Below are 19,021 nucleotides of genomic sequence, written 5' to 3' on the forward strand. Positions count from 1 at the left end.
AATGGCGGCAGGTCGTTCGATTTCGGACTAGAATGATAAAAATTAAATTTTTAATATTTTATGTTTATTGTTTACCCTTAATATTCTAAATAGTGCAGTGATTGCTTTGGATGCTTGACTTCGATTTTAAAACTGATTTGCTGAAGTGAGATTACGGAAAGCTAAGAGAGTTACATTAATATTTTGTTTCAAATCAGACTGGCTGTTCTGCACTTTGGCGTAAAGTATTGTTTTGACGTAAAGCAGTATTACTTTGTTTATTTACTTTATTTAAACTTTATTTACTTATTCAACTGTTTCACAACAAACTCATTACAGTGGTTCTCCTTTTTCTCAAGTCATTTTCAATCAGTTAAAGAGAATCTTGTGGCGACAAATAATTTCCTTCAATTAGTCAAAGATACCGTTCATTGAAAATTACTCCAGTTTTAAATTTTTGCTGTTGTTCATTATTAACTTTTGTTACTTCTATTAAAACACCCATAATTTGATCTATATATTACTCCATAGTATATATAAATTATCTATATTATATGTATATATTTTGATTGCATGTTTGTTTTATGATTATATATATGTGCATACTTATGTATGGATATATTTATTAGTATATGTATGTATATATATGTGTGTGTAGATATGTATGTATATATTTATATGTATATATAAGTTTTATCTTGTCATATATATCTTATTTTATCACTTATATTTATCTTATTTATCTTATTATATCACTTATATTTATACTATAGCAGTATAGTTACATTATAAATCTTATTTATATTTTAAACTCATATACTTATAGTTATACTTTACTCTATAATCTTAGATTATTTAGACTTATTATTTAAATATAAAGATTATTTATACAGTATCATAATGCTTATATAGTATATATATTATATCTATTATATTATTTATCATTATCTGATTCTTATAAGTTACTATATTTTATACCACAGTTATTTAATACATTATTTCTGTTTGAATATATAAGTTTCAAAAGGGTTACATTCTTTACTTTTAAAATATTATCACGTTCTCACTTTTCATCAAAATCTCACACACAGTATTGCATAGGGTTCACTAGTATCTGTAATTAAAATATAGACTAAAATTTGATACCAATAATACAATAAAACTTGTATAAAATAAAAGTATAAAAGTCATAAATAAAAATATAAAATTCTGTAAATAAAATATATAACTCTTAAATTAAAAATAAAAATATGAAACTCAAAATTAAAAATAGAAATAAAAACCTAATAAAAATACAAATATAAATTTAGTTCAACCAAGTACCCTTTTCTCATCTTTATTATCCTAAATGCTGAAGTGAATAATATGGTTGTTAAATCTCCTTGTGGTGTTTGTTATAAAACCGTAACATGCAATCAAAAAGCTATACAGTGCGACTCTTGCAATAAGTGGATCCACATTAGGTGTAATAATGTTGATAAAAAATTCTACAACTCTTTGATGACTGAGACTGGCTATTGGTACTGTTTTAATTGCTTAAATAACACTCTACCATACTCTTCCCTTACAGATAAGGATTTTAAAGTCTCTATAAATGGTGCAAACACTTCTACTAATAGTTTATTTTATGACATTTCATCTAACCTAAATAATCTTTTTCAAAATAAACTTGACAATGATAATATTAATTGTAAATACTATGATACAACAGAGTATAACAAAGCTATTAGTATTGATTCAAAAACCTATTTACATGTAAATATATCATCCCTGACATATTACCTTGATGATCTAAAACTTCTGCTTTCCCTTATGAATAATAAACCTAATATCATTGCTATATCTGAAACTCGCTTAAATCGTAACACAACACTTAGAACTGATATTGCTTTAAATGGCTATGTCTTTGAACATACTGATTCACATTCTAATAAAGGAGGAACTATTATATATATAAAATCTGAATTAAATTATAACTTAAGATCTCACCTCATAATCCAGAACAACAAAGAACTAGAATCAACCTTTATTGAAATTTTACTGCCATCAGAAAAAAATATTATTGTAGGTTGCATTTATCGCCACCCATGTATGAGCACTAGTGAGTTTAATATCACTTATATACAAACCTTACTTGACAAGTTATCACTAGAGAATAAAAATATAGTTCTTTTAGGAGACTTCAACATTAATCTTTTAAAATATGACTCCTGCAATGATGTTTCTAACTTTCTAGATCTTATGTGCTCTTTCTCCCTCTTCCCATTAAGTACTCAACCAACCAGAATTACCCCATAATCAAAGACTCTCATAGATAATATATTTGTAAACTTTTACACTCCAAATACTAAATCAGGCAACCTAACAGTATGTCTTGCTGACCATCTTGTTCAGTTCATATCCTTTCCATCCAAGAACTTAAAACAGTCTCAATCCAAATTATATCGTAGATGTTTTAAAAATTTCGATGAAAAAAGTTTTTTAAAAGACCTTAAAGAAACTGATTGGCTTTCAATAAACCATTTAAACTACTGTGTTAATAACTCTACTTCAAAGTTTTTGGATGCACTTAAAAGATTACTTGATAGTCACGCCCCTTTTAAAATGTCAACCAAAAAAGCTAATAAATCTTTATCAAAGCCATGGATTACTAATGGAATCATTATGTCAATACAAATTAAAAATAAGTTGCACAAGAAGTTTATAAAATGTAAAAATGAGAACTTAAAGCTACAATACTTTCAAAAATTCAAATATTACAGAAATCAAATTAGTAACCTACTGCGATACTCAAAAAAATCATATTATTCAACCTACTTTAATGAAAACTTAAATAACCTTAAAAATACCTGGAAAGGAATAAGGAGTATTATTTATATTAAATCAAAGATCAACAATAATATAGATAGTTTAAATATCAATAATAAAACTACAACTAACAAGAAAATAATTGCAAACACTTTTAATGATTACTTCTCTTCAATTGCAGATAAACTTTCTAAAGAAATTATACCTCCTAGATTTCACTTCAGCCACTATTTGAAAAATCAAAATCCTGATACTTTTTTTATATCTCCAGTTACTCCTCAAGAAGTAAATGACTATATTTTCCTCTTGAATCAAAAAAAAAAACACCGGTCCCAATAGCATTCCTTCAAAAATAATGACCTTAGCATCTCAAGAATTGAGCTTCCCCTTGAGTATTATAATAAATCAATCTTTTCAATCAGGGATATTCCCTGACTTATTTAAAGTTGCAGAAGTTGTTCCAACTTTTAAAAGCGGTTGTAAACAAGATCCATGTAACTATCGGCCTATATCCTTACTCTCAAATATAGGTAAACTAATTGAAAAATTTATGTATAACAGGCTGCTCAGTTTTTTAAATCTATCAGATAGCTAATATAGTCTGCAATTTGGATTTCGAAAGAAACACTCTACTAACCAAGCACTCATAGATATAACTGAAACCATACGTGAGGCTTTGGATCAAAAGCAATTTGCTGGTGGAGTATTTGTTGACCTGCAAAAAGCTTTTGATACTGTCAACCATGAAATTTTATTATCAAAACTGTATCATTATGGTGTAAGGGGAATTGCACTAAACTGGTTTAGGTCATATCTAAACCATCGTCCACAAAGTGTTACTATTGGTAATATCTCATCCACTACTAAGTTTACATCTATAGGTGTTCCTCAGGGTTCAACTCTGGGTCCGCTTCTTTTCCTTATCTACATAAATGATTTAAACACTTGTATTAAATACTCAAAGGTTTATCATTTTGCTGATAACACTAACCTTCTGATTGTAGATAAGTCTTTAAAAAAGCTAAATAAGTACCTAAATTATGACCTGGCATCACTGGTTCAATGGCTGCGATCAAACAAAATATCTTTGAATGTCAAAAAAACTGAATTAGTTCTATTTAAACCTCAAGGCAAAAAAATTACCAAAAAAATTAATTTTAGAATTAGTGGTCAAAAACTAAATATTGTAGATAAAATAAAATATCTGGGCATATTATTAGATGAAAATCTTTTGTTCATTCAACAAATTAAGTCCATATCAAACAAATTAAGTCGAGCAAATGGAATGCTTACCAAAATAAGGCATTTTGTGAATTATGAAACCCTTGTGAATATTTGGCATGCTATTTTTAACTCCCACCTACGCTATGGTTGTCAGATATGGGGGCAAAATCCATCCATTTATAAAAAAAACCTTACAAATCTCCAGAATAAATCTTTAAGAATAATTCACTTTCAACCTAACAGTTTTTGTTCTGACATACTGTATAATCTTTCTAAAATTTTAAAGCTTGACGAACTTATCTACTTATCAAACTGTGTTCTTGTATGGGACATTGTCCACCATAATACGCCTAGCTGCTTCACTAGCTATTTTAAATTCACAAATGATGTTCATAGTTATAAACTTAGGTCTGTATCTTATTGTAGTCTTTCTATGCCTTTAAAACAAACACACAAGTATGGCATAAAGTCAATCAAGTATCAATCAATTCTGTTGGAACTCTCTTCCTGTTTAACTAAAAAAATATTCTCCAAAATATCAAATAGAAATGCCTTTATAACCCATGTAAAAAAATTTATCTTCAGTAAAAATTATCAATGAACTATCAGTTATGCAATCACGCCCTAGCTATTCTCGATAACTAAATTTTTAATATAATAAAAGTAACATAGAAATAAATAAAAATAACTCATAAATAAAAATAAAAATAAGAATAAAAATATAAAACCAAAAATAGAAATAAAAATATAAAACCCATAAAATAGAAATAAAAAAATAAAACTCATAAAATAAAAATAAAATAGAAATAAAAACATAAAACTAAAAATAAAACATAAAAATATATAAATGTTCATTTAGTCACAATCAAGTACCCTCATTTTCATCATCCTGTAAAGTTATATGGCTCTAAAATTTGTGGCACTACTAAACCATATAACATGTAATAAATAAACAATAAACTATTTTCTATGCAATCGTCCCGCTTAATTCTCTATAAAAATTTTTTTTCTTTTCTTTTTTTCGTTTTCTTTAATTCATATTCAATTTTTCTATGCTTGAAAAATGCTGGATCACAACAAAACTCCTATGACTTCTACTTCTTTGACTCTTCTTTCTTTCTTTCCTTCTTTTTACTGCTGTATTTTTTGTTATTGATATTGTTATGATTTTTATATATATATATATTTTTTTTGCATTATCCTTATGATAATCACTATAATATATACAGATAAATATATAGTAAAATATATACCTATATATAGTAAAATATATAGATAGTACTTATTATATTACTGTATTTAATATTATTATTACTATTTATTACTATTATTATTACTATTTATTTTTATTTATTTTTTATTACTTATTATTATTATCATCATTATTATTATGCTATATTTATACCATCATAGGTCTTTACGCGTCATCAGTTTATAACTGTTTGTAAATGTCCCGCACGATTGTATATATACAGTTATTATTAAAGTGAGAATATATTGATTTGATTTGATTTATACATATATATCAGGTTTGGTCGAGAAGCGGGAGCAATTGCTCTTGATTACTGACCACGGAAATAATATTTAATTGCGAAAAACTGGCCAGGTTTATTAGTTGTTTTGAGAACATTTAAGTTTATGTATGTCTGTAAAACAAAACTTTTTTATTTTACGGATATACATGGAAACATACATTCTTGAATGTTCTTAAAACATCTTGGTGCGGAAGAATAAAAAGAATATTCACGAACACTAAAAACCTGCCAAATCTACGAACAAACTAATTATATTGGTTCAAAAAATAAGCGAAAGTTTTAGAGTTTTCTGTTGAATTGTTTTAAAAATTGTATTATTCGAAATTTGTTAAGTTTTGAGATTTCTAGAACAAATTGCTTTAAGAAAATACCATCAAACAAACTATTACTTTAATACAATGGTTCATTTTTGAGCCACATTTGCAAAACCATAAATTTTTAAAACTATTAATATTTATTTACAAAAATAAATGTTGTAAATATATATTTTTTTAATTGTCAAAATTGTGAAAGTTTATTATATGCTATTGCTTTTATTAGTATATACTTATTTAAAAAGTATGTATTTTTTATGTAAATGTAATTTTGTGTATCTGTTTTTTATTCTAATAAATCTTAAATTTTATGATTTATTTTGTAAACAAAAAGACTTTCAACAATAATTGCATTTTTAATGAAATTGTTAATAATCAAAGTTAATAAAACTAATTATGAAATAAATATACAAGAAGTTTCTGGTTACTAAACACAAACATCCCAGCCAGCACAAACACGTGTTTTTAGAATCTAAAATGTTAACACCTTTAGATGTCTAAATTTAGAGAACTATAAGACATCCAATTCTATTTATCTTTGAGGCGATGAAAAATAGCTGTCTCAAGCCGTCTAAAAGATGACTACTGATAGGTGTCTTATATTTATCTGAATTTAGACATATAAAAGTGCTAATATTTTAGATGCGAAGAAAAACGTCTAAAAGACGTGTTAGTGCTGGCTGGGATGCATACAAAGTAACTCACGAATGAACAAGCACCGCTCCTGAGGTCACAAGAGAACACAAAAATATATGTGTGTGTGTATATATATATATTTAGAAAGTCTTCATGACTATTTCAGGGCCCCTAACATTGCGAGGCCCAGGGCTATAGCCCCCTTTAACCCCAACCCTCCTTAATCCAGCACTGGAAATAAGACACGAGTATATAAATAAATATAATATTAAACTTTTTAATAAATAAAAGAACATTTGTTTACTTATAAAGTAATCATAAGATGTTACTCTATATAAAAAATGTCGCCTAACTTTAGAAAAAAAAAATAAAAGAGCGATGTTTCAAAAATATTTGTTCTAAACATAATTTATTTTGCTTTAAGATTTTTCGCAATAAAAGTTGTTTTCTTTTTCGAGTTATTTTTGTAATTGTCTCTCATTGGTCCAATAAATCTTTCTCAAAACGACTAAAAAATCTTGCCAGTTTTTCGCAACTAAATATTATTTATGAGGTCAGTTATTGAGGGCGATCGCTCCACTTCTCAACCAAGCCTGATATATCATTCTAATATATATAAATATATATATATATACGCACACACACACACATCATTCTATTTAAAATCCAATGCCAGCGGCATAAAAAAGTACGATTAAGTAAAATAAAAGCGGAAAAAGAGGAAAGTTTTATTAAAATTCTAAATAAAATAATAAAAAAAAAATCAAAACAAATATTTTAAATTAATTATGTTCTAAATTAAAATAATCAAAATAAAAACAGCAAGAAAAAAACAAACAAAAAAACATTTTAATTCTAAATAAAATAATTATATCAAAAACAGCGAAAGGTTAATTTTAATCTAAATAAGAAAATTAAAATTAAAAAAGCAAAACAAGTGTTTTATTTAAACTCTGAATAATTCATGCATAAAACTATTTTTACAATTTATCATAAAAATATTTGATGAACAAAAAATATTTGCTGCAAAATCTCCAAAATATTTTCAGGCATGCGGGAGAGTTTAAAAAAGCATGAGAGCAAAAGAGCTTGAGTGCAAAAGCGCTGGCCGAGCAAAGAAGACTGATATATCTACTAGAGTATATATAGATATTATTTTAATAAAATTTTTTGTTTATCATACGGTTTTCTCAGATAATCAAGAAAAATGAAGAATACTTAAAAATGACCAGACCAATTTTTATCAATAATTTTTTTCTCAATATTTTTAATCGACGTTTTCAATATTAAAAAAAAAAACAAAAAACAAAGAATAATAAAAGAAAAGGTTGCTGCTCATGCCAAACCCTAAGTAGATGTAGCAGCACTTCTTGTGGCAGCAGGCTATTTAAGTGAGAAGCCCCTGGCATAAATGCATGTTTAGATTAACATTCCTGATGTCACACTGAAACAGCCTGCTGCTGGGGGCAGCATTTTTTCTTTCATTATTACAGGTTTCTTTTTTTCCCTTCTAAAAACACTGTATGCTATAAAGATAAGCAAAAATAGTAACAACTTGTTATATAAATATGCTATAGTAGATATATATACACCACAAGGGTTGAATTAAGTAAACGCAATTTGTGATATCTGGAAAAATATCTGGTTTTCAAAGTTTTAGCTTATGCAAAACCATGATTTTTTTTAAAAGGGGCAAATTAACTTAAATTTGTTAGCAAAAAAGTTAAAAAATAAAACAAATAAAACAATAAACTTATGACTACAAAAGTAACAACACCCTAGTCACTAACTGCATTATGAAAGTAATAACACAATAATAGTGTTATTACTTTTATAATGCACATATAACTATTATAATTCATTCTTTGTTCAAACAACAAAAGCAGTCTTTTAACTTTTAATTGAAGTAGAAAAGCATCTTGTAAAAATAGAGTAGATATTCAAATAATATCTGAAACTTTATGAACTTAAACTAATATGCACTTGAATGAAAATGAAAAATATAAAATGATTAACTTTTTATAAAGTTTATCATTTCGAAAAATGTTACTAATGATCCGTAAAAGTTTTTAAAACCAACCAATTAAAAGTTTTGATTGCTTGATTTTAAAATTAATGCGTGTTTTTACAGACCATTAGTAACTCTCAGAAATGCTAAACATAACTATATATACTAATTTAAACTATATATATAACTAAATATAACATGTATTTAATTAAGTTTCTGAAGTTTTTATTATTATTTGACTATCCACATTATTTTTTTAAAGATGCTTTTCTACTTCAATTAAATTTTGGGATTACTTATGCTGTTTGAACAAAGAATGAATTATAAAAGTTATAAGTGCATTATAAAAGTAATAACACTATTATTGTGTTATTACTTTTATAATGCAGTTAGTGACTAGATTGTTATTACTTTTACAGTCATAAGTTCATTGTTATGTTTTATAACTTTTTTGCTAACAAATTTAAGCTAATTTGCTGCATAAAAACAAAGTACACGGTTTTGCATAAATTTAAATTTTGAAGATCAGATATTTTTCCAGATATCGCAAATCGCGATCGCTTAATGCAACCCTTGCACCACTATAAATATGTGTTTATATAAGCACGGCAATGTCACACTGAAATAGCCTGCTGGCGGAGGTTTCAGTACATACATTGACTATCTTATAGTACGCTAACACCAAAGAGTGCTGCTACATTGACTGATGTTTTGGCATGGGGCAGCAATCTTTTCTTTCATTATTCTTTGTATTTTTTAATTTTTATAATTAGATGTATATATTAGTAAAAAGCACTTATGTAACTTAAGCTTCTACTGTCTCTTTTTTGTAGCTGTCAGTTTCTTCAGCAGGATCATTAGGAAGATGATCCTGCTGAAGGAGAAACTGACAGCTAGAAAACTACTTTTTGATAAAAGAAAAAAGAATGAAACTATTTTTTTGCTGTTATAAAAGCCATCCTAATATATAACATAAATAGTCACCATTTTTGCTTATATTTTGCTTTGCCAGAAAACTTTACTAGCTAAATACTTTTTTTGCAGGACATAGCATTTTTCTCTAACCGTCAGTCATAAAACAGCTTGTCATTCCACTCTCATTATACTGTAAATATATAATTTTTAATGATTAACTAATGGCAATCATAGAAATAAACTATTGATAACAATAGAACAATTACATTACTTACAGGAGAACGTATATCTTCTTCTACTTTTTGTAAAATAGAAGCAGGAATTACAGGAACTGGTCTAACTTTCCCAGACAAACTTCCAGAACTACTAGTACTAGAAACATTCATTTGCTCAGGCATATCTTTACTTTGTTCATGATATTCAGACTTATCACTAGTAAACGATTGTTCCATTTTAGAACTATTTCCATTTTCAATAGCAGAAGAGAAATGTTCAGATATAAAACATGGCAATGAAATATCTGCTTCATTTTTTTCTAAGTTTGGTTTTGAATCTGTTTTTTTTGTACGATTCCTTGTGGTTATTGTTGAAAGTTTTAACTTAGTTTTTTGAGCTTGTTTAGAACTATCAATACTTTTACTTCTTTTTCTTGCTAGATTTAATCTGTGAGTGTGTGCCTGTATAGCCTAATAAAAGTAAACACATTTATTTACAAATTATGATTTATAATATTTAATAAGTATTGCAGATTACATACAGCTTTTATATAGCATAACAAAATCATATTATATCATGTTAAAATAAAGGTATTATTTGAAAATTTAAAATAACTCAAAATAACACATACAATTATTATGCAGATATTTTAAAAATTTTTTAAAAAAATTTAAAAAAATCCATAATTTATTTCCAATTATATTTGTTTAAATTTAATTTAAGTTAAAGACTTAGTCACTTATTTTTTGTAAAACTTTTCTTATTTGTTGCATGGGTAATGACTGAAAAAAATAAAAAACAAATATTGCAAAAATATATACATAAATTTGTATTAACAGAAAACTTTTTGGAAATACTCAAAAACTAAAAGTTAAAAGAAATATCCGGAAAAAGATAATCCCAACATTAAAGTAACCCCTCAAAAAAATTTTTTTGCACACATCTTTTTCACATTCTCTGTTGTCACCTGAGTTCATAAGTAACAGTAAAAATAAAAAAAAATTCTGATCTTAATTTCAGCAATATAAATTTTTTTAAACTTTGGATAAAATTGAGATTTTTAAATTTTTCGATGCAAACCGCCAGTTTACATTTTTACTGTTTATTTTTCATTAAGGGTTCGGAAAACCAATGTCTTTAAGTTGGAAATCATGTGATATGGCTGGTCTGTTACAGACTATTCAGAGAACCCTAAATCACAGAGACAATTGATGCTAGTACAATACAATCTCTTAAATTCGAATTTTATGGCAGAAAATAAAAGTAACGTCTAGAAATCAAACAAAGAAACAAATAGTAATTCTTAGGCCTAAATGCAATATATATTATGGTTTAAAATTTTACATTTCAAAAAAAAAGAAAAAAAAAAGAAAGTAGTTTTAGATTAGAGTTGTTAACCAGGAGATTTCGTACAATTCCAGTAAAATAAAAGTCTTTTGGAAGGATATTGAGAATCAGGAATTTTTCTTCGTACCGAATTTTATGAAACAAAAAAAAAACTGTTGATATTCATTTCACAAACGCTACTTACGAAATGTAGCCTTTTGCAAGTTGAATAACAAAATAAAACTATTTAAAAAAATTTCTTTTGCACCGCAAGTTGTGAAACAGTTCTTAACGGAAAAAAACTTACGAAACGCGGCATAATAAATATATTCGATTACGTTTTATGAGTCAAATACATATAATTAACTATGTAATTAAAATACTAATTTTTTATCTGATATTTATAAGTTTCAGTTTTAAACTTTTATAAAAAAAATCAAGACTTTCATAAAATATACTTTTTTAAATGTCATTTAATGAATAAGAATTAAATAATGAAGATAACTTGAACAATGTTAACATATGAGTGTAAAGCATTTACTCCTGAATTCGTATCTGAAGTTAAGATTCTTCAGATGATGAAGATTCTAAACTCTGATCTGATAGATTTAGTTGTTCTTATAAGTCTAAGATATGATAAACATAAGTGCTGAAAATCTGGTTGACTGTAGGGCTATGGTTACTTCTCGATAGAGTATAGGTACACGCCCATAAACTTTATTAGTAGCTGCAATCTACAATAAAGCTGGTGTGAATCTAGAAAACATTTATCTATCAAGAAATACAGTCCATAGAAAGAGCCTCAGGAAGATTAAGATGTTAGGAGACAACCTCAGGCAAAAAATTATTAATACTCTGAAGGGAAAGAAGCTCTGTGTTGATTCTGATGGAAAGCAGGTGAAACAGATTGAGATTAAAACACAACTGTTTCTATAGAAAGGATAGCAGTCAGTTTTACATCACCTGATATGGATGGATATTATGATATACTGTGCACGGTACACATCTCTCGCTTTGTGTTTTTTGTTCATTATCTGCATTGACTACCAAGAAGAAAGAGAGGCTAAGGAAAGGGTTATATGTCAAAATAAAACAATTTCAGTAAAGGTCCAGAAAGTTGGATCCTGTTGAAAATTTCAGATGCTCCTGATGGAGAAGTAAAGATTCTGAAGAGAGAAATATATGCATATTTAAATTATTTTTTTTGTTGATAGTTACTTAGATCTTTATTTACTTTATCAGTTTTAATAAATTTGTTCCTATTCGTTAATTATATTAGTATCAAAGATATGTTGAATAATGTTTTTAACCTAATCATTTAATTTCTACATCCATTTTTTATGTACTTGCAAAATTTCATAAAAAATTTTCATTCTTTTATGCTCTATTTTCTCAAGCGTTGGAGGAACCTTATTTTCTTTTTGTTACTTTATTGACTTTAATGAAAATAAATAGACTTCATATACAAAACCATCATGTGCTGAACAAGAAATTTTAAAGTTATTTATAGGAAATTTTTTTAATGATAATTTTATTATTGCATTATTCATTCTAAACTCTTTCCAAAGATATATGACAATGTAAAAATAAAATATTTTTAAATTATTACATACAAACTGATACTTAAATATATAATTATATATTATGTTTTGATATAACTAAATTAAGCGTTCATTAATAGTTAAAGTAAGCATTTATTTAAGCACTACACTAGCACTTTATTTTGACTGCTTAAACAAAAATAACTTAGATCTAAGTATACCAAACAAAAACTCTTACATTTGTTATGTCACCGAATGCAGTTCTTTTTCGATTTTCTATAGCTTTATTTGGAGAAATGTCAGATGCACTCCGTTTAGCAGGTTTTTGTTTTGCAATTAAGGATTGTTGATTCTTGCTTCGAGTAAACATTGTTGATTCCTAAAACGATTTAAATTAAAAACAAAAATAAAATAAAAAGCCTGAGCTAAATTGATTGACAATTAGGACTTTATTTTAAAATTATTTCGGAAATTTTCTACACTCTCAAATACCAGTATTTCAAAATTTTCATAAACAACATAAAATTTTTTTTGAGTTTAATGATAAACTTTTTTATTGAAAATTTTTCATTTAACTCATGGTATAATTAATTTTTTAATAAGTTTATTTTTCAACTATAATAATAAATTAATTTGAATAATACTTATTATAAAATACTATTTATAACTTTATGTTATTAGTATATGTTAAAAATTATTTTTTAAACTTTTACTAATATATAAAAAGTTACATTGTGTTTTTTTAAAAATGAAATAATGCATTGTAAATGCATGCAAATACTTATTTGCTTTTATTTTGAGTATTTAGAAACAAAATTTATATTGCCTGGCAGAGAAGAACCCAAATCTGTTTTCAAAAATATATTTAAAAATAAATATTTTTCTTTACTTTTTTTTTTTTTATTAAAAAAGTTTTGGTTTTAAATGCTAATAACTAGTAAATAAAGCTTAATTTTTCTTCAGGACTTTAATTAAAAAATAATTATGTGCTCATTTAACTTATTCAAAACTGTCATTAAATTACTAACTGAACGTTAGAATGGAAAAAAATATTTAAACTTATTATGAAACTCAATTTAAAGACAATCGAATGTATAAAAAACTTTTTTTTGAAAGAACAAACGATTTTAAAATATTTATCTAGAGCAACTCTAACTTTTGCTTATTGGCAATAATGAATTAACTGTTTTTAATAATAAATGGACAATAGTAAAATTTGAGTCTTAATAACAATGTAGCAATCACGCAAATTTAAGTTTTTAAATTGGGTTTAAAAATATATTTTACAAAAATTGTACATTTTTTCTTAATACAGCAAGGGAGTAAATCATTTTTTAAAATCTATTTTTACAGTATATTTAGATATTTATAAACAAGTTTATAATGAAAATTAATAAAAAGTTATTATTAGCAATAAAGAAATCTGAAATATATGACTACATTCTCTACAATCAGAAGATTAAATTATCTTTTTTGTTATAATCTTATACTTATTTATCGGAATCCAATGTACTATTATCTGATGATATTAATAATTATATTATTCAAAGCTAACTTGCCTAAAAATTTGTCAGGAATTATGGAAATTTAATAAAGCTTAATTTCCAAATATTTTGCTATTAGCTGAGTTATACTTCTGTTTATAGTCATCTAACAACGCAGATCAGAGATAACACGGTTTTTAAAATGGGTTGACACTTCCTTAATTCAAAAAAAAAAATGTCAACGTCTAAAAATAAAATAAAAGGGTCCATGAAAGATAAGTTGCATCTCAGCTCATTGACTGCTATTCTTTCAGACCTCGGATGAAGCATAGTATCATGCAAGCCTGGTTCTAGTGCATATTTGTCGGCCCTTGGCATAGTTTATTATAGTTACAGATAATTCATGTATAATATTAATTTTAAACCCATATTTCATTCAATCATATTTTATAAAAAATGATATTTTTTTCATATTTTAAAAATATAAATCAAGTTATTTACCACTTTAAATTTTACAAATTTGAATTGAATAAAAAAATTGTTCTTTCTTTATATTGGTGTATATAGTTCTCAAAAAGATAGCATGTTGTAGATGTTTTATTTTTGTTTAAATTTTTTGAACATATAATCTGTTTTGTTCCCTTATATCAAATTTTATTGATGATAATAAAAGGCATCCTACAAATAAGAAAATAAAAACAGTAAAAAAAAAAAGATAGACAAATCTTAAATTTTAATAAGGGGTATATATCAAACAGCATTGAGTTTTTACATAAAATGGTGTGTTATAAACCCCACACCAGCCTATTCATTCCTGCTATAACTTACTGCAACAAAATTAATAAAATGTTCTTTTATAAATCAGGTTGAAATAATTAACTTAACTTAAGCAAGTCTTTTAGGCGAAACACTTAAAATCTATTAAGTCTAGTAAAGTCTATTAGGCAAAACAATAAAAATTTGAAACACTGTTAAGGAAAACCAAAAAACGAAACAAAAACTTTTTCAGAAAGTTTTGTTTTTTCTTAAAATTCTTTTTGACTTAAATAATAACAAAATAACAATTACAATTTTATTTAGCTATTACAATAACTTAATAAAACTTTTATGAGGTTTTAGCAATTTTTAAACTTTAATGTCTTTAATTCAACAAAAAAAAAAAAAAAATTACTCAGTAAACATAACTTATTTAATGTACAAAATTTTGTTTATCATAATATAAATAAATAAATATTTTTAATCATGAAGTTAACCATAATTATCTCTAATTTTAAAGGCGCCTTAAAGCACTGTGAAAGTTATTAACCTTTAGTAAAAGTTAATTGAACAGAATTGCTAATATTCAAATCAAAATGAAAATAGTTTTTTTCTTAGCATAAATAAAGTAGCATATGCTTTCGTCCACTGCTACATCACATGTATCCAGAAATGTCTTTTACAATGAGATGCTTTTTTAAATCAACTCCTTATTTTCGGATAAAACTAAACAAGATGAACACAGAGTGATATTTAAAAATCATTGTTGCGGCACTGATTTTAATTGGGAGGGGAAAGACTACCACAAGAACACCCCCCCCCCCTTCACAGCTAGGAAAAATGGCATCCCTAAATAAACTCTAGGTTCGTCACTGCCTGGCAAAATAAATAATTACAGCAGAAATAATCATAAACTTTTTTATATTGTTTGTTCTGTGTTGTGAATCAATTACAACTTACTCAAAGAAGTGTACAACTATTCAGCAGATAATTTATTCTTTACATTAACAATTCATTTAAAAAAAATACCTGAACATGCAGGGTTCCCACAAGATTAATAAAATTGAAAATATAAGACCTTTCCAGGTTTTACAAAAAAAAAAGTTATAATTTCCAGAACCTAATTTCTTTAATGAATTCCTCAATCTCTTTTTGTTTATAAGTTGTTTATAAATACTAAAGCCGCGCTCAATGAAGATTGTCTGTGTGAAAGCAATTTTAAAACTATTTTTAAAATATTTCAAACACAATGATAAAATTTATCAACCCTAATAAAATCAGAGAAGAATTTATCAAGACTGTTATTAATATCAAAATCATGAAAATGATTTCCAAATTTAGTTAATTATTTCTAAAAACTTTTTGATATTGATATATTATAAACTATTAAAGCAGAATTTCACTAATATATGATAATATGGTTAGGTCTGCTTTAAAAAGCAGACTTAACCACACTATCATTAAATAAATTGTGTAAAACTTGAAAAAAAAACTTGGATGTACATTTTTATTTCTTTCTGCACTGAAGTCTCTTATTTGGAAATGATTGAATAGCAGTCAAAAGTGTTAGTTTAGCTTTTACATGGTGGCTAAACTTTTTTGAATTTTTCTTCATATTTGTATGGGTGATGACTGAAACTATGTTGTGGTATCCTGATATAAAACGATTTCCACTTTATGCATATAAAGTACAGATTTTAAAACAAAAACAAAAAAACACTATAATTTATTATAGAACTATGCATTTACAAACAGCAAATATGGTAGAGCAGCCCCACCCTGTTTAATTCTATGGATATTTCTGACAATGTAAATTTGCAGCCCACTCTTTCACATATCCATGTTAGCCAATTCAGAGGATTTTTTTAGTCAATATATTTACATATAACTAACATAGTTGTATAGAACTTAAAAAGACTTAAAAAATGAGGGGTCTTTCAACTTTAGAAGTTGATTGGATACAAAGTTATTACAAAATAAAATAAAAAAACATCAAAAATCAGTAAAAAAAACATCGAATAAAAAAAAAGAAAAAAGAAATAAAAACATTATATACATAATTTTTAAACAAAATTCCTAAGCACCATTTCTTCAAAAAAACATAAATAAATACTTGTTTTAAATTGAGGAAAGGCTATAATTGCTATTTCCATATGTTTTTTCTATATAAATTAACCTTGAAGTTTTTAAACATCAAGAACTAAAAAAATATGTATGAATGTTAAAAAGAATCCACATTCCATTAGATTCCTTTTCCCTTTTTAATTATATATGGAAAGTTTCATACAAATTAGATGTGTTTAAGTGCTTAAGAAATCTTACGTGTCCCGCCGCAAGTTTTTTTTTTATCAATAGTGGTCTAAAGGCATAAATAATATATAAAAGAAGCTATATTAAACATTGTACTTTCTATATATAGTTGGAACAAAGTTGAGTCAAACTAATTGATGCAAAAAATCTCAAGGTTCTAGCTTTATTATAAAAAAGATATAAGAGAGTAAAGTTCATGAAAATTATGTGTTTTTAGTCAAAAATCAAATGTTTTTCATTGGGCTTTGGAATCACTACCCATGTTATAGACATTTAGTGCAAAATCTAAAGCAGTAAGGAAAGAAAAATTTAAAACTTAGAGTTTCTTTAACAAATCTCTTTAAAGAGTCTCTTAAAGCTTATAACATTTTGTAGAATTGTTTTCAATTTTGATAATTTTTTTACCTGCAGATACTGCATTGATAATGCCACGTAACTAATCATAATCAATCAAAAATGTAACCATGTAGAAAAATGAAATACCACTTATTATTTAATAGTTTAGAGAATGCTGCAGATAATTTCTAGACCTAATAACTGTAACTGGTGTTTATATAAGAATTTACAAATGACAACTAAATAATTAAAGCATTCATTAATAGTTTTTTCAAGTCTTTTAAAAAGTTCGCCAATTTAAATTCGTAACTTTATATAAAATTATCTTATTTAATAAAATTTAACTTCTCAAATGTTAATTCAAAGCACTTTATTATATGGCTTACAACATTTAAAACCTAATTATTTTATTATTTACATTTTAATTTTTTGAAAATACTTGGATTACCAGTATTAGATGTCGTATACGTAAAGATGATGAATATTTACAGATACTTACTCTTTCCTGAATAAGCAGTTTACTTTTTTGAGTTATAGTTTCTTTCATACTTCAACTCTACATAGAGCAACCTATGTAAGAGCGGTTGAATTTTATTATGATCACCAAAACACTAGATTTACTTCGCGGGTAGTTGTTTTCTACCGATTTTATGATTGGTCAGTATCATGATTAACATGATTTAAAAGTTTCGCATTTTACAGAATAAAAAATGTGTTGCTAAAGAGTGTAATTTTTAAAAAGATTAAATCAATTTAATTGCAAATATTTTTAATTTTTTTATTTAAACAATAATTTTTTTTTTATCATAAACCAAAAAAATCTGGTTACATATTTTTCTTAGATAAACATGCACCTTTTTTTTCTTAATAGAAATAGAAAAGTCCAATTGGCAAAAAATAACTTTTATAAATAGGAGAGGGGGGAGGGGTTTAGCGAATTAAAGGGCTTATTTACAAATTTAGGAGAACTTTTGCAAGTTAAGGATACTTTGCAAAAATTTGCGATGATTGGAGTCTGGGAACATTAAAGCCCTAAAAGTTTTTTGTTCTATTATTCACAAAGAGACATCTTGCAAAAATTCACATCTAATGATGACTTTCGAAAAATATATAAACTCGATCGTTCAAAAAAAGTCATCTCATCAAAAAATCTTTTCATAAAAGCTTTATTTTTAGTTTCAAAAATTTCATTACGTCAAAAACATAGACTTAAGAAGTACGTAAGTAATAAAAGGTTCAAACCAATCTTTTTCTTTAGATACCTATTTTTTTATTTCATTTGTTTTTTACAGATATTTCAGTGGTACCAAACGCAATTACTATCTCTTCAATGATTGGTATCGAACAGCCAGTTTCATCTGAGTTATGAGTATTACCTAAAACTAAAAAGAGAAAATGCATCTCAAAAGTTTGGGTATCTTATAAAAAGGTTTTAATTAATGGTCAAGATAAAGCAAAATATAACTATTGTTCGCATTCTGTATCAGCAAGATCTACAGATGGAACTAGTCACTTAGTCAAAAATTTAAGGATTTAACACCCACAAGTTTGTTCTCCAATAAACGTTTAAACCTCTTCACAGAGTGGTAAAGTAATACTCGATGGTATTTTGGAGTCTAAAATTTTCAAATTT

General features: G+C 26.0%; 1 protein-coding gene across 1 annotated transcript in view; it reads right to left on the reverse strand.

The window, feature by feature from the left end:
* The window catches only part of LOC100205914 (G2/mitotic-specific cyclin-B3), a 31,980-nt gene extending 13,936 nt beyond the window's left edge, over nucleotides 1–18,044 (reverse strand). The window contains exons 1-3 of the mRNA XM_065788529.1: nucleotides 17,888–18,044; nucleotides 12,741–12,881; nucleotides 9,695–10,105 (exon numbers count right to left, since the gene is read on the reverse strand). Of these exons, the coding sequence (XP_065644601.1) occupies nucleotides 9,695–10,105; nucleotides 12,741–12,881; nucleotides 17,888–17,935 (600 nt within the window). The 5' untranslated portion in view covers nucleotides 17,936–18,044. The remainder of the gene's footprint in view (nucleotides 1–9,694; nucleotides 10,106–12,740; nucleotides 12,882–17,887) is intronic.
* Between the last annotated feature and the right edge of the window lie 977 nt (nucleotides 18,045–19,021).

Source organism: Hydra vulgaris, chromosome 01, assembly GCF_038396675.1.
Source record: "Hydra vulgaris chromosome 01, alternate assembly HydraT2T_AEP".
In the NCBI taxonomy this organism is placed as follows: Eukaryota; Metazoa; Cnidaria; class Hydrozoa; order Anthoathecata; family Hydridae; genus Hydra; species Hydra vulgaris.